General features: G+C 53.6%; 6 protein-coding genes across 6 annotated transcripts; 2 read left to right on the forward strand and 4 right to left on the reverse strand.

Moving 5' to 3' along the window:
- Window positions 1–1,710: 1,710 nt before the first annotated feature.
- On the forward strand, window positions 1,711–3,381 carry BGZ61DRAFT_341451 (pyridoxal phosphate-dependent transferase; the record flags this gene model as incomplete). Its single annotated transcript, XM_046239404.1, has 3 exons — window positions 1,711–1,833; window positions 1,913–1,972; window positions 2,308–3,381. 3 exons carry the CDS (start codon window positions 1,711–1,713, stop codon window positions 3,379–3,381), a joined length of 1,257 nt encoding a protein of 418 aa, XP_046110722.1.
- A 3,653-nt stretch (window positions 3,382–7,034) lies between these two features.
- On the forward strand, window positions 7,035–8,532 carry BGZ61DRAFT_88486 (uncharacterized protein). Its single transcript, XM_046257184.1, has 3 exons — window positions 7,035–7,267; window positions 7,324–7,375; window positions 7,434–8,532. Exons 1-3 carry the CDS (start codon window positions 7,087–7,089, stop codon window positions 8,293–8,295), a joined length of 1,095 nt encoding a protein of 364 aa, XP_046110723.1. The 5' UTR covers window positions 7,035–7,086; the 3' UTR covers window positions 8,296–8,532.
- BGZ61DRAFT_340778 (putative nonsense-mediated mRNA decay protein 3) lies at window positions 8,447–10,068 on the reverse strand (the record flags this gene model as incomplete). The annotated part of the gene is made up of 2 exons (XM_046239337.1): window positions 8,447–9,926; window positions 10,004–10,068. 2 exons carry the CDS (start codon window positions 10,066–10,068, stop codon window positions 8,447–8,449), a joined length of 1,545 nt encoding a protein of 514 aa, XP_046110724.1.
- Window positions 10,069–10,520: 452 nt separating this feature from the next.
- BGZ61DRAFT_526947 (uncharacterized protein) lies at window positions 10,521–11,093 on the reverse strand (the record flags this gene model as incomplete). Its single annotated transcript, XM_046253036.1, has 1 exon — window positions 10,521–11,093. The coding sequence occupies one exon, from the start codon at window positions 11,091–11,093 to the stop codon at window positions 10,521–10,523; it is 573 nt and encodes a 190-aa protein (XP_046110725.1).
- A 678-nt stretch (window positions 11,094–11,771) lies between these two features.
- On the reverse strand, window positions 11,772–13,091 carry BGZ61DRAFT_441222 (uncharacterized protein). The gene has a single exon (XM_046244562.1). The coding sequence runs from the start codon at window positions 13,037–13,039 to the stop codon at window positions 12,080–12,082; it is 960 nt and encodes a 319-aa protein (XP_046110726.1). The 5' UTR covers window positions 13,040–13,091; the 3' UTR covers window positions 11,772–12,079.
- Window positions 13,092–13,608: 517 nt separating this feature from the next.
- BGZ61DRAFT_472314 (uncharacterized protein) lies at window positions 13,609–14,535 on the reverse strand (the record flags this gene model as incomplete). The annotated part of the gene is made up of 3 exons (XM_046248323.1): window positions 13,609–14,086; window positions 14,254–14,324; window positions 14,401–14,535. The coding sequence occupies 3 exons, from the start codon at window positions 14,533–14,535 to the stop codon at window positions 13,609–13,611; spliced, it is 684 nt and encodes a 227-aa protein (XP_046110727.1).
- Window positions 14,536–15,800: the final 1,265 nt, after the last annotated feature.

The following is a 15,800-nucleotide window of genomic DNA, read 5'->3' on the forward strand; positions in this document are numbered from 1 at the left end:
TTAAAGAAAAAAAAATCAATCACGGAAAAAGACGTCTCTACAGCCCAAGCTCTGTCGGTTTTTGTCAGTGATACCTGACGACAGGTACTTGGAATCCTACACCATCGGTCATCACATTCCCTCGAGTTCCGCTACACGCCCACATGCCCACACCGATACCCACAGTCGACAGTCTGCAGTCCACTCCAGCCATCCACCCGGCCATTCATACCACTGCCGTCCCACTGCACAGGCAGTAAGGTACCTACCTACCTAGGGCTCTAAGAAGAAGCACAAGCGGAAACAGACTAGAGCAACCTACAGCTGTCCATCATATTTTCTCTCTCTCTCTCTCTCTTTCTCTCTCAGGGAACCTTCGATTTGAGAGTTGCCTTTGGTCCGTTGCAGGCGTGTTCCCTCCCGCTCCGTCTCGTACCCCGTCCCCGTCCGTTCCCAGGATCCCTTCCCCGTCGCGCGTCCCCGTCTCGCACTCCCCCTCCACCGTGTCTGCGCTTCTCCTAACACCTAGTACGCAGTAGACACCACCTAATAGACTCCAGACACCAGAGCGCTTCGTTTACTGGTGTTTCCTGAGCTTTGACTGGTGCTGTTGGGAAGACTTCTTCACTTCCCCGGTCCCCTGTACCCCGGCGCCGGCGCCGGTCTGCGCTCCAGCTTGCCACATCCACACATCGTACTGTACCTCTGTACCCAGACGAGCAGTCATTGACACCCGTCACACTGGTCGCGGGGCACTTGACACAGAAAACTGACACAGAAAACTGACACAGACGGCATCACGCAAGCCAGTTGCCCGGTGAAGCCCGCGCAAGGTGAGCCCACCTTTGCCCACCTGGGACCACCGAACCCTTCGCCCGCCCACCTTGTAAGCTACAGGCCACAGCGAGGCCACAGCGAGGCACAGCGAGCACGACGCAACACAGCGCCCCGCCCAACCCGCTTCCCTCAGACGTTCAGGGAGTCAGAGCTCCCCCAGAGCTGCTGAGCTTCTGAGCGAGCTGCTGAGCTGCTGAGCTGCTCGATTCGGAGAGCCCCTTGCCCCGAGCGCTCCACTGGTCCGGGACAACAGCGCCCAATCTGCCCTCGTGCGTCGACCTGGTCCAATCCCTGGCCAATTGCATCAGGCCAGAATCCAGGTTACGCAACTGCCTGCCACCTCCGGTCGCAGCGCTCACAGCTCGCCTTGCAAGGGCATTCGCTGGGGAATTGCAGTCCCAGCAGCTCCGTTGCAGCGGCTTTTGTAGTGCTATTGCAGGCTTGCAGCCCTCTGCAGCGCCCTGCAGCTCACCTGCCACCTCCGAGTACACCTTCGAGGTACACCTCTGGGTACCTCTCACACCTCTGACACCTCTGACACCACACCCCTCCACAGCCAAGGTACTCAGGTACCTCGCGAAACCACACGCCCCTCCTTTCCCCCCCTCCGGGGCTTCCATCTCTCCACCCAGGCCACCGGAGACGGCGCTCCAGGGCCCCTCCCCCCCCTAATCGCCCCGACGGGCCCCCAAGTCCTCAGGGCCGCAGCCCACTATGACACCGTCTCCCAGCAAGCCCCGTCAGAGTCACAGAGGTACCAGCCCAAGTGCCAGTACGAGCGTCCAAGTCCTTTTCCCCAGCTCAACCTCGACTGATAAAATGGCACCGACCGCGTCTTCTTCGTCCTCTGCTTCTTCTCGACTCAACCAAGTTGCCAGTCATCTCAAGCCCATCATGTCTTCCCCTCCAGCTCCCTCAAGCTTCCCCGCCGACCTTGTGCCCCAGGCTCCCGAAGATCCTCTCTTCGGCCTCGCCAGGGAGTACAGGGCCGACGAGAGCCCCTACAAAGTCGACTTGGTGAGCTCTTCCGCCCCTCTCCTGCTCTCCTGATTTCTGTCGTGACGTTTGAAGCTGACCGGTGTTTTTCTGTTGCTAGGGTATCGGTGCCTACAGAGACGAGAACGCAAAGCCCTGGGTGCTACCCGTAGTACACAAGGTATGAACTATATTCCTGTGCTCGCTTTCCACCGTCTGCCGTGTCGCATGTGGCATATCGCATATCGCATGTCGCATCCCACGTCGCACGCCTCCAATCACTCCCTTCGAACCCAGACATACCCAGTGCTTCTTCTGGAGATGCTGCAAACACGCATCTCTCGGGGCGGTTCCCTCTGGGCTTTCTGCGAGCTTCATCAGGCGGTTTTCGCGTCATGTGGCCATTTACACGAGAGGCCCCATCGTCATCTCGCCCCCTGGCCCCAATTGCCCATTGCCCCGCCACGATGATCTGGAAACTTTTCTGTACAGATACTGACCCCGCATGCGTCACAGGCTGATGAGATCCTCCGAAATAACCCTGACCTCAACCACGAGTACGCCCCTATCGCTGGTATTGCCAGCTTCACTTCCAAGGCTGCCGACCTCATTCTCGGTGCCGATTCCCCCGCCCTGAAAGAGAGCCGCGCGACTTCTCTACAAACAATCTCGGGTACTGGCGCCGTCCACCTGGGCGCCTTGTTCCTGGCCAAGTTCTACCAGGGCGGCCGTACCGTCTACGTGTCAAACCCTACCTGGGCAAACCATCACCAGATCTTCAAGAATGTCGGCCTCACCGTCGACACATACCCCTACTTCCACAAGGAGACCAAGGGCCTCGATTTTGAGGGCATGAAGGAGGCGTTCCAGAACGCCCCCAACCACTCCATCTTCGTCCTCCACGCTTGTGCCCACAACCCCACCGGTGTCGACCCAACGCAAGAGCAGTGGAAGGAGATCGCTGCCATCATGAGGGAGAAGAACCACTTCCCCTTCTTCGACTGCGCCTACCAGGGCTTCGCCTCCGGCGACCTCACGCGCGATGCGTGGGCCGTCCACTACTTCATCGAGCAGGGCTTCGAGCTCGTCGTTGCCCAGAGCTTCGCCAAGAACTTTGGTCTCTACGGTGAGCGCGCTGGCTGCTTCCATGCTGTCACCTCTCCCGCTGAGGATGCTCCCCAAACAATTGCCCGAATTGGCTCCCAATTGGCCATCCTCCAGCGATCAGAAATCTCAAACCCTCCGCTGTATGGTGCGCGAATTGTCAGCACCGTCCTCAACGACCCTGAGCTGTTCACCGAGTGGGAGGAGAACCTGCGCACCATGTCGGGTCGCATCATCGCCATGCGCTCCGTACTTCGGGCCAAGCTGGAGGAGCTCGAGACTCCCGGCACCTGGAACCACATCACTGACCAGATCGGCATGTTCAGCTTCACCGGTCTGAGCGAAGCCCAAGTGATGAAGATTCGCGCGGAGGCTCACGTCTACATGACCAAGAACGGGCGCATCAGCATGGCTGGTCTCAATGAAGGCAATGTCGAGTACTTTGCCAAGGCGGTTGACAAGGTTGTTCGGGAAGTGACAGAATAAATGTGTGTTCGGATCGTTTCTATGAGCTCATGGAGGAGGTCACTTACAAGACCCCGGTTTGGCGTTTGGGAAACCATGATTTCACCTACCTGTGGCGGGGTCTCTACGAAAAGTATTGGACGATCCTCTCTATCTATCTAATATGCATACCCTGATATGATATTTATCCCTCTCAAGAGAAGCCATTGATTTCTTCATTTATTTTGGCACTTGCTTTTCCTGTGATCCACGTGTTTCTATTGTTGGCAGCTCAAGCTCCGGGTTTTCAGCGACATGTGCGTCAGTTGGCGCGCCACTCCTGGCTCGAGCATGAACGGCTGTGGAGCCATCCCGATTGGGCCGCTTCCGGTCTCGCTTGAAGGTACCAAAAGCAATCTACCTGTTTTGGCAGTTACCTTGCAGAGTGAAAAAAAAAAGCCTAAGAACAGGGGCTCGATGCATCATGGGATTTTGCGCAATGCTCCATGTCCCCGTGCTCTTTGTGGGTGTGGTTGTTTTGCTACTTACGTCCAGTTTCGGCGAAACCTCGCGTTCTCGGGCTCGGTTGCGCTGCGTCATACCGTACCAAAACGGAACCCCAGACGTTTCATGGGAAGCATGACTGGACTTTTGCCCTTCTTCAGTTTCCTGGGCAGGAAAAAATGGAAAAAAAAAGTATCGGGGTCAACGTATCTGGGGAATCATCTCCACACCGAGTGAGGGCCGCAGTAAGCCCACCCCCGCATGGACGGGTCCACGGTGTCGAGTTTTCCCCGCAGATCCACTCCCGCGTCTCCGACACATGTCCGGGCTAAGAGAGGCGGATGAGTAGTGGCGGGGGGCAGGGCAGGGCCATGTTCGGCTGAAGGGAGGTTGTGAGGGAGTGGAGATGGTGCGCGGAGGAGAGGAATGAAGAGATAGGAGAGCGTCCGGGGGGGTTGGAGATGCGGGTTGACAGATAGAGTCTTGGTGTTTTGTGAGGGTTGAAGGTTGAAGGTTTGCAAGGTTGGTTGGGTGAGCATGTGAGTTGTCTGCAGTCTGCAGTCTATTGTCTGTAGTATGTGGCGGCCTTGCATCACAAACGCCTAAGCAAATCCGCTCACCTAAAAATGCGGATAAAACTTCCCCAGCTCTCAGTGCCCCAGAGGCAGAGAGGGAGCAACACTCCCCGAAAGACGGTCGGGAAATCGGTGAAAGGCCGGCGCAGGACGGCGCAGGACGGCGCAGGAATCACGCACACCTTGCGTATCCACTTGCAACGGGTCAACGGTGAGCAAGCCGATCACACGGCCATCCTGCGGTTCCGATGACGGAGCGCGTAGGGGGAGCGCGTAAGGCTAGTGTCGCGGCTACGCCGACGTATTGGCCACTGGGGTGGCTGTTATTAAAAACAACTGCAGTAGCGGTCCTGTCGGCGTGAAGGTTCCACGATAAGAAGTGGTGCCTTGCATGGGGGGGTGTTTGCGTAAGATGCGTCGGGCTTGTGGAGGTTGCTGCACGTAGTAGCACCCTTTTGAGCTTGGGAACGGGCGTGTGTGTGATGTACTTATCTGAGGCTGTCACAGCGTGATAAGAACATGGCGGGCAGGTGTGTGATCCCTTGCATCAGCTTCCACGTGGAGTGTAACTGTTCGCTCGGGTATATACATCGACGCTTCAAATCGTCGTTGTGTGGTGGGTTATGGGTCTCTAAACTTGTTATCTTCTGCGCCAAACCCATCTTGAGCTGGCTCACAGATACGCTATCAAGACCTCAGCCGCTTTTGATAAAGACCCGTCGTGCCCGAGGAGTCATTCAATTCAGATTTAGATTGTCATGAGTTGGCGAACAGAAGCTATGTAAATACATACGTAGAGTGAGAGGTCGGCGGAATGCGTAGCAACCTGATCTGGGAGTTGCCCGTATCAGAGCTGGCATCCAACGACTTCCCTCTATCTTGACCGGGACTATCTCCAGGCCATTAAGCTAGCATATCCATCCCGATTGTAAAACTATTGGGGTTAGACCATCCCCGCGTTTCGGTCCGTGAATATCCAGAGACCCGGATTTTAGTCCCGAACTCGCGGCAGAAGCTCCCTGAACAAGTTTAGTCTACGGGTTCCGTCCCGATACTTGATCATGAAGACACCCTCCCTCCGGAATCACAAGTACAGTCTAGATAATAAAGCATGTGCGTGTATGAAACCGCTTGAGTATTTAGGTTGGGGGGGAATCTATAAGAAACAAATGCTTATCCCCTGATATTTGGTGTACGACGTTGACTCTATGATCCAAGAAAATTGCAGTCTCGGGAAACGAGGCCTCTACAGTGTACATAGGAGGAAGCGGTTGCATTGTGGTGTTATTATAATGGGGTGTTGGTAGTCAATGGAGTGTCCATCTATTTCTTTGAGGGTATAGAAATGTTATTGCTACTGATGGTCAGAAATAAGACCACTGTAGCGAGGAGTTGCCCAAGAGGCCTTAAGTAAGAAATGAGCTGGTTGTTGGCGACAATAAGGGATGTGATGCCGGCAGCCGTGAGTGATTTCTCGTTCGCAGCAGTAAGCATCTATGGTGAAGGTTCCGAGCTTATTTTGTTCAGACCCAGGAATAATAAACCCCGAAGCAGATACTGTGTTTCCTTAGTCAAGCCCTTCTTTAATAATAACATAAATCTGCCTTAATGGAACCAGTCTTGAGACCGGACGATTCGCCGAGAATGGCATCATACTTGACAGGACCTGACCAATCATTACAAAAGACCGTGATACAATAAAGATGAGCCCTGTACTCTCTTCCACTTTATTCTCAACATATCGAAGTCTGCCTTTAGTAGCTCATATGGTAAATCACCCCGAAAAGGCTGGGCATCTTCCAAGGTTGTAGACAGAATTTACCTATGAATGCTCCAGGCAGCGAGCTAACACACGCGCCGCAAACGCAGCAGTACAGATGTACAACCGTTTAACCATGCCAGGGTCTGTCGTTAGTAAGGCCAATGGTGCGTGCTCCCGCGAGAGTCCAATGCATCCGTTACTTGCGCTACTGCAGGTCAAGCCGGATGAGATGGTTTCATTGCGGACGCATCCTGTTGAGAGGGTGGGGAGACGGGGCCCAGATATGAGTTCTCAGTGCGACGTTATGGATGTCAGCAGGTGAGGAACTTTCCGGGATAGCAACCCATTATGTAGCACTGGCCTTTTTGATATCATTCGCACTCTTTCAATTCCTTTTCTACGGGCGACGCAAGATTCACAGATCTCAGCCGACAGGCTGGACGAAACAACATGGGCATGTTCGCACCCCTTTGCCCTTTTAGTCCTTATGTTAGATACGAAAGCCAGTCCTTAGCCTCTAAGTATGCATTTAAAACAAGAATTAGAGAATATTTTGCCACCAGTTCGGTAACTCAGGCTTACTCTGTTCACCAAATATTTTTCTCGTCTGCTGCAAGGTAAGCCATCGGAGGGTAGTCAGGACGGGGGAAAGCGCCTGAACCAACTCTCAAAAGAACATGCAGTAAATGATAAGGTCACATTTTTTTCCGGGTGTATGCAGGTGTCTTCTCTCCATCAACGCCTGTTTGAAGGCCCTGTTGTGGTTGTGTCACTCAACTTGTCTTAGGGTGGTACCTGAGGTAGCGGGGTTGTTGTGAAGTCGTGGGCCTAATACCTCGTCCGTACCTTGTTGGCCTTGCACATCTCACACCCCACCATCTCACCAACGATAATGCGACTCCCATCATGCCTCGCCGTCTGCCTTGGAAGACCAGTACAGATTCAAAGACCGACAGAGACCAGCCCATAAAGTCACCGAGCCCAGACCTTCCAGCGTCCAAGTCCCCCAGCGTACCCTCAGCGCCAACCTCGGTATCACGCACACCGTTCAAGACAGCGCCATCGCGTCGCGCTGTTGATCCCGAAGGTATGCCAACCACCGCCACGCCGCTGACATTATTTCAAAGCTCACATGCCTCGCAGATGGTGTTCGTAGTCCCTCCACGTCACCGCCCCCGGAGGTTCCGGTTGAGAGGTTTCTATTCCACCTCAGGTCTCTACCGTTGATCAAGTGTCTCACAGTTTGTATGCAGGTTCATGATCCCAGGTGCCCTTCACGATGACCGTTATCGGATGGTGGAAGACGAGCTTGTCAACGTCGCCCATCAATTCACGAAACATCTCCACCGTGCAGAGTATAACCGGCTTAAGAATCTGGCAAAGTCTCAAAATGCCGCCACCATCCAAGAGATCGAGCGTCCCGTCGTCGGCACGCCAACTCTTCTCACGCGACAGCGACATGAGAGCGCGCGTCAGATTGCGAAGCAGCAAAAGGTGCTACAGAAAGGCAGCCATAGCAGGGATATGCCGCGGGTACCCACGGGTTTGCAGGGCTTGATGGAAAGTCCCAGGAAAGAGGCGAAATGGATTTCGACCAGCGCCGCTGGGACAGCCACGACAAGGGCGGCGGCTGGCTTCCAATCAAACCTATCCAGCCCGCCCAAGCAACGAGAATCACAACAACGGTTTTCATCAGTGAAGAAGCGCCGACTCCCGAGGATGGATGATGATACCACGGACGAAAGTGACGCGGAGCCATCGACGCCCTCACGAAGCTTGATATCCAAGCCCGCGCGCCTCACTGAACTCTCCTCGGCTACATCCCGCTCAACTACATGGCCACTGGGCACACCCAGAGCGGCAGTTGCGGCTTCAAGTTCGAGGGATAGCCCTAGGCCTACCCCCAGCACACATCGGCCTCGTGTCACGCCGGTCAAGACTGGGCCATCTCGAGAGAGCAACGATGAAAATGATGATGACGATGATGACCCATTTGGAATTACCAAGCGGAGAATACGGCGACAGCAGTCAAAGGACCAGTTTCGCAAGCCGGAACATAAGTACACTCTAAAGCCCAAGAAGTCGTCGCCTGACAATATACCATCCTTCATGTGAAGGGCTCACGGATTCGCAATCACGGCTCGAACAAGAAAGCACATAATGCCTATTTGAAACCTCATCCCAGGATCTTGGCTTGGTCCAAGGTTTTGACCTATGAGTGAACAGAGTAAATCATTTCTTTTCATTGCAGTCTCATGCATGTCATCTAGGAATCCGCCATTGTAAGCTCATCAAAGTCGTCCAGCAACTCGTCCATATCAACCCTCGGGGCCTCATCATCCTCCTCCGTCTCCGCAATACTCATTTCTTCAAGCTCTCTCTTCTTCTCCTTGGTCTTGTACAGAGCCAGCGTAGCGCGGAGATCCTCATCCTCCTCAACATCCCGCAAGAATTGTTCGTACTCCTGGTCCATACGGTCTTGATCGGCCTTCTTGGGCAACAGCTCGCCCTCGTCCTTGCCCATGCGCTTGAGCTTCCAGTTTCTGTTGCGGTTCTTGCGGCGGCGGGGGTAGTGCTTCTTCACCAACACTACGTCGGGGATGGTTGACGAATATGTGCTTGACGCTTCGATGGCCTCGTACTCGCCATTGTTAAAGTTGGATCCGGCAAGGAGGTATCCCATGACCGAATCTCCGGGGTGTAGATATCGACCCAGATGTGTCCTGGTGAAGTATGTCTTGTCATTGACTCCAAGGTCAGATGCCCGAGCAACTGTGGCTTCGGCCAGCACGAATTTTCCCTTCTGAGTATTTGTGGGCTCGATATCCATGACGATGAATTCCACCAATTCCTTGGTATCTGTGAGTGACAGGAAAGGGGCACGCCAGTAGATTGCCGAGCTGACATCAGCAGTCTGAAGAGTCTGAGGATCCAAGAGGTAGACAGAGGTACCAATCTTGTGACACAGGAGAAGGGGGTTGATGTTGCCGGCCTGCTTTGCCATCCGAATAGGCATGGCGACTAGGTCGTCTTTACATATCGGCACGAGCTCGGCTGAGTATGTGAATTTATATGACCGTTTGGAGGTGTGGGTATCCATGGAAATCAACTCAGACGAGTTCTTCACTTTGACGGGCACAACTGAGTTGAGGAAGTCAACGAACTTCTCGGCTTGGTTCTTCTGCGCGAAGAAGAAATCGATACCGTCCCTGGCTTCCCTGATGTTGAGGGTGTCTTTGTGAGCCCCGTGCTTCAGGATCAACTGCTCCAGGAACAAGAATGTTCGCTTGTGGAGGACCTTTTGTCGGACCTGAACGGCGGCTCGCCAGACGTTGGCAGTGTATGACTTGGCGCACTCAGGGCACTGCTGGTAGGCGACAACATAGACAATCTCGAAGCTCTGCTGGAGTAGCATGCCATCCTGAACGTCATCCTGGATGGTAAGCTTGACCTTAACTCGACGCGAATGGGCCTCAGTCCAAATGAAGCTGGCATCGATGACGCGGACTTTGTTGAGGCCCCTCAACTTCTTCAGGCAAAGGGCAAGCAGCTCGCGGGACTCGGGGGCGGCAACGACCCAGCTGGAGGGGGGCATGAGCCATCGGTCGCAGTCTCGGCAGAAGTTGAGAGTCGCTTCGCGCTGGATGCCTCCGGAGATGTCGATGGTGAGCTTCACGCAGTCGTAACAGAGCGCGCCGGTGGCCGTGGTTCCATCGATAGGAGCGCCGCAGTTGCAGCAAAGAATACTGAGGATTTCGCGTTAGCCAGAGGGGCAAAAGACAGAGACGGTGCGGGATTCAAGGGTTGAGAGCGGCCAACTCACGTCGCGATATTCTGCTGGGTACCGGGTGCGATAGACACCGGTTGGTCATCGAGATCCATCGACATGTTTGCCAACAATATCTTGGGATCTAATATGATGTTTTTGTGTGTTGCGTTGGGTGCAAATGCGTGACTCTCACGAGCAGAGTGGGAAAATTGTTTGCCCCGCTGCTTGATAAGCCTGCCCAGAGCTTATCGGGCGGACTTTTTTTTTTGCCCCGCGGCGGGGCACATGCATCAAACCGAATCAAGGAACGCTCCCATAACTTGGAAGATCATGTTAGTTGTTCGCGTACAGAGGCCATAAAGACAGATATAATTGCATCTCTTGTTCAGGTAGTTTATCGAATTTTGTTAAATCCTAGCCATTCAACGTGAGTCCTCTGCAGCTCCCGTGGGTGTTGAAGATGCATACGGGCAAAGGCAAAGACCCCCCAGCTACCTTGTTTATTCGCCTTGTAACCCGTGGTACTCCGGACCGAGCGTCCTCACAAGATGCTGAGATCCCCCACCATCTATCACCAATAGTTCTTGCATTCGACCTTGTTCAGGTCTTTATGGGACCGGCCATAAGTCTTGGCCCATTTCCTCATGGCGACAAAGGCCCCGGTGTCATGGCCGCATGTCGCATTCCAAACCCCCTCGGCCGCATCAAGCTCATCAGTAGAGCATGGGCTTTCGTAACCAAACCAGCCGAAGCTACACATCCAAACCAAGACGGTGCCCTTGCGAGCCAACGTTGCATAAGCTCTGAAAGCAGTATTACCGCGACTGCACCAGTTGTTCAAAGCCACTTTGGATGCATAGTAATCGTCGGCATCTAGCTTGGGAAATCCCTTGATGCACCCTTTCCTTGAGATTGGGAGTGGTAAGTGGCGTGCTGCAAGGGTATTAACTCCCTGGTGTTCCAGTTCCGCATGATGTTCTATGTCGCCACGTCGATGGATAAGCGGGATCGTCATATTCGTATCGTCCTCATGAAAGCCGATAGTGTAGATGCCGTCCTCAATGTCCGGAGGCACCGACCAGGTAAATGCTTGGACCACGTTTGACGCAGCAAGCCAAATGAGACTCGAGGCTAGGAGCTTCATTGCAGATATTAGTTTGAACCGAGTACTAGGCGACCGTGAGACTTGTGTAGGCCAGGGATGGTCGAAATAGACGCCTTGCTGCTAGTATGGCCTCTCAACAGACTTGGAATAAGGAGTTTGGGATTGAAGGAAGTATGGTTGAGAGGAAATCAGGGAAGAGAAATGATTTAAATAATAAAAGGAAAGAAAAAAACTCTGGTTTTAACCATTTATCTAACATATGAGACCCGGATAAGATGGACCCTCGCACCCTGAGGGACCACCTTGAGAGACATGGAGCCCGGAGATGGTTGACCCTCCAATATTTGGGACTACGCTTAACATTCTTGGTAATATTACGGCTGTCTGTTCCATCTCGATCTCGAGGCCGAGAGTTCACGGCACTCAATCAATTAAGAGGTTAGGGTGCCCTAGTACACACATACCCAGAGGGGGGACTAGAAGCTCAACAGTAAAAAAAACAAAAAAAACACCGACAATCGTATCAACAATACAGACCATATACCCAGTCCATTCAAAGGTCAACAATGCACTCAGACAGACTAAGGTTTCTGGTCCAACTGGTTACCTTTCCCGATACCTTTATGAGCTGCAGGTAACAGCTGTGTCTTGAAAAGGCTAGATCTGCTGGAAAAGCTAGATCTGCTGGAAAAGCTAGATCTTGGAAAAGGCAAAATCCCGATGGATGCCACAATTATGATGATTTGCTCAAACTCTTCACTATTTTCTTACACGGTGTTAAGTAACATACTCTCGACACGTGTGAGCGTAACTTAGGTGTGATATTTGACAGGAGTCACTTGTGGCAATGATTCTTTTCAACTGGAGGTAGCTAGTCAGGTGGAAGTCCAAAGGGGCCGTCGCCTGTGACGGCGCGACTCTTGTGTAGACTATTATCTCGATGCTGAGTACTCGAAACAATTTGCAGCGGTCAAGTACATAACGTAGAACGACTTATCTGGGCCTGGGGAATAGGATAGGCCGTGCTAAAATATCTTGCTCAGCACTCGCGACACATCAGCCGGCTGATCTACCACCTCCGTCTTCTTTTTGGCCAACGGGACCTGCTGGAAGGACCGCGAAGGCTGCCGCACTGCTTCCTCCTCTCCGTCGTCGATCTTCCTCTTCTTCGCCTTGGCTTGCATCCCGTCAAGCATCTTAGCCCTCTCCACGTTCTTGACAAACTCCTTGTTTTCTCTCGTTGTCTTGCTGATTTCGGCCCGCATGCGGCTGGTTCGCTCCGCATTCTCCGCCGCAATCTGCTCTGTGAGGTTGTGCCACTTGAACCCATTCAGGTACAGCAGATTCCACAGGTCGTCGCGGTAGTAGCTGCCCTTCTTTCCTCCAATAGTCCGGGCATTTAACATCTCGCACACCGCCTTAGCTTCCTTCTTCTTGACAAATTCGACCCAGCCCTCCGTATATGTCTTCTTCTTGTTGCCGCCACCACGTACGCGACGGGCGTGGGCTGTTGGGTCTTCGGGCGCCAGGAAGATGCGATTGATGGTGCCGTATGGCTCCAGAAGGTTGCGCAGTTTCTGTGGTTTCATAAATGGCGGAATTCTCGAGAGGTAGACGACTCCAGACTTTTTGATGGCGGCTTCTGAGGCAACCAGGTTCTTCTTCGTCAATGGTCGTGTGACATCAGGCAGGTCGGATGAGCTGGTGTCTTTCGACTTGCTCTTGGACTTTCTGTGCTTCTCCTTTTCAGATTCGTTCTCGTCCTTCGCAGCATCCTCGGTCTCGGCCTCTTGCACGCCCTCTTCGCCATCGCTCGCATCGTTGTCGAGGTCGCTGGCCAGGTCGTCATCGTCGTCGTAGTCGATCCTCCTCCGCTTGGCGCTGCGGCCGCCCTTTCTCATGTCATCATCTGAACCGTAGCCGGCATCGCTGTCGTCTTCGCTATCCGCCGCGTCAAGAAACTCGTTCTTCTTTTCCGGCGCCATTGTGGATGGCTGTTTCTGCGTCTCCAACTACAGAACGACAATCTCCAGCTGGCTCCCAGAAAAAAAAGTCTCGATAAGATAAGCCTGGATGAGGTGTGGGTCCCGGGGCGAGCCATGCAGCTAGTCATGTGACATGCCTAGCTTACCTCTCCACTTCCCCCACGTTTTCCTACCTTCTAGCTTCGTCGTTCGTCCTCACAACCATCGCTCTGCGATTGCCAAGTTGACGGGGCAAGCAAGATCAGGGATGGAATATGGCACCATGCGTGTTTAAAAATCTATTCCCCCGTCTCCTCTTTTCGGTTCCTCTCTCTCTCTTTCGGTAGCCCGGTCCAATACTATTACCGCGTAAGTATCTATCAACCCATTCTGACTGATTCTATCAATGCAAGTCTAACTTTGTTGCAGGATGAACGACGTCACAGGAGGCGGCGAGGGGCCTCGAGAGTAGTGCCCTCCCTTGGAACAAGGCCGTCGGAACCTGGTCCAATATACTTACGCGGTAAGTATCCATCAGCCCACTCTAATTCTGTCAATACAAATCTAACTTTATTGCAGGATGAACGACATTAGGCCCTCGGACGGACCTCTCGGCGGCCGACGCCCGCAGCCCAGCTCCCAGCGTGCGCGGAGATCGTATCTCCCAGCCCGCCCCCCCAGGACCCTGGCCATCTGTCCCTGCCGGGTCCATGGTCCCTCGCTCGAGAGTCCCGTGTAAGTGCCCGTCCCTTTGGTAGAATGAGGCTGTAGGAACCTAAACTAATGAACATAGAGGAGACCTCGAGCGAGGGACGGACCCAGCAGAGGACAGACGGACGGCCCCTAGCCGGGGTCTTGAGGTGGGGGAGATCCCCGCGTTCCAAGTTGGGAAATGGGCGGTCTTCTCGGTCGTCGCCGTTTAGTTGACCGTAGAGTACATGATAACTACATTTCGCTTCCTTTTCCGTTCCCTGTGTGACGAGTCGCCACGCCCCCAAGCTTGTCTTTTGAGTTTCTTTGTCTGTTTTGGTAGCTTGGTTTAATATTACTTGGTCCGATGTCAGCAAGCTGTCATAGGGGTAAGCAAAGCTGTAGCTCAAGGCCAGTAAGTCATATTTGCCTCCAGCTGCCCTGCCCTAAATCCACTGCGCAGCTCTCTTCGCCAAGGCTCAGAGGGGCTAGGGCTGCTGTTAGAGGCAAATGGGACCCTTGCCGTGGCTCTGCTTGATACCTACCTATTCCTTCTATTTGCAGTGTCTTTGCCTCCAGCGGCCCTGCTGGGGGCTGCCCGAGGCACGCTTGCTTTCTATCTATCTGTCAGTCAGTCAGTCAGTCAATTGCCACCGGTGTAGACGGCCCATTAAGGAAGAAGGCGTGCCCACTGCGCGGCCCAAAGCCACAAGGCAGTTGGCAGTAGCGGTACCAATGTACCTGGTAGGTGGCCTAGAGGTAGGTACGCAAGCCCAACGAGAGGGGACTGATTCCAGCCTTCTGAACTCGCAACAGCATTGCGTCATCCTGGGACTGAACCGAAAATGTCATGTGCTCTCAGATGTCAGGTGGGAGGCGTGGCTAGGTATGTAACTCGGACATTTCCTCTTTCTTCATGGTGAGAAGGCGATCACGGATGTGTCGAGTGCAATAATACCAATGCCTCGGCGCGTGTGGTACAGGGGGAACCTACACTCTCCCTCCCAGTCCTTTCGCTGGTAGGTTCAATGTTCTAAATGCACGGTATATACCTTCATTGTCAAGGATCCCTCCCAAAAGTTCTCAGGAGGCGGCTACCTGAAGAGCAAAGCGAAGTTTCTGATGGCAACTGGCATTGCTCTTGTCGTCTGTCTGGGAAGGGGAGAGACTGCCATTGAACTAGTTAACTGCCGCGCCATCTTCCTTCTTGCCATGGAAACATATCCCATTCCTCCATGCTTTCCTACCCGAGTCTAGTTGATCCTGTCAGCCTGGCAACCATCGCTCTGCGATTGCCCAATTGACGAGACAAGATCAGGGAAGGAATATGGCACCATGCGTGTTTAAAAAGCCGTTCTCCCATCTCCTCATTTTGTTTCCTTTTTCTCTCTTTCGGTAGCCCGGTACAATATACTTACCGCGTAAGTGTCCATCAGCCCACTCTGATTCTATCAACGCAAGTCTAACTTTGTCGCAGGATGTACGACGTAGGGCTCTCGGATCTGGAGGCGGCGGCCGACGCAGGCTGCCCAGCTCCCAACGGGCGCGGGGTCCCATCTCCCAGCCCGCCGACCCCCCCAGGACCCTGGCCATGCCCCTGTCCCTGCCGGGTCCCTGGCCCCTCGCTCGGGAGTCCCGTGTAAGTGCCCTCCCTTGGAACAAGGCTGTTGGAACCTGAACTAATGAACGTTGTGCAGAGGGGACCTCGAGCGAGGGCCGGCAGAGGACAGGCGGCCTCTGGCCGGGGTCCTGAGGTGGGGGAGGCGGGTGGGGGAGATCCCCGCGTTCCAAGTTGGGAAATGGGCGGTCTGCTCGGTCGTCGCCGTTTAGTTGACCGCATTCGGGCTCTACGAGAGCGTTTTAATTATTCGTACCGGGCATGCTTAAAAAGCATTTTTTTTTTAAAAAAAATCACTACAAAAATCACTACAAAAATCAATAACAAAAGTTTTGCCGACAGTATTGTTTTCCACCATGTTTGGCCAAGTTATCATTCATCATCCATCATCCCCAACACTTATTTGTGACAGTTGGGTGCATCTACCGTTGGGCTACGTAGAGTACATGATAACTACAGCTTGTTGAAGTCCTC

Source organism: Ilyonectria robusta (genome assembly GCF_021365365.1).
Source record: "Ilyonectria robusta strain PMI_751 chromosome Unknown BGZ61scaffold_2, whole genome shotgun sequence".
Lineage (NCBI taxonomy): Eukaryota > Fungi > Ascomycota > Sordariomycetes > Hypocreales > Nectriaceae > Ilyonectria > Ilyonectria robusta.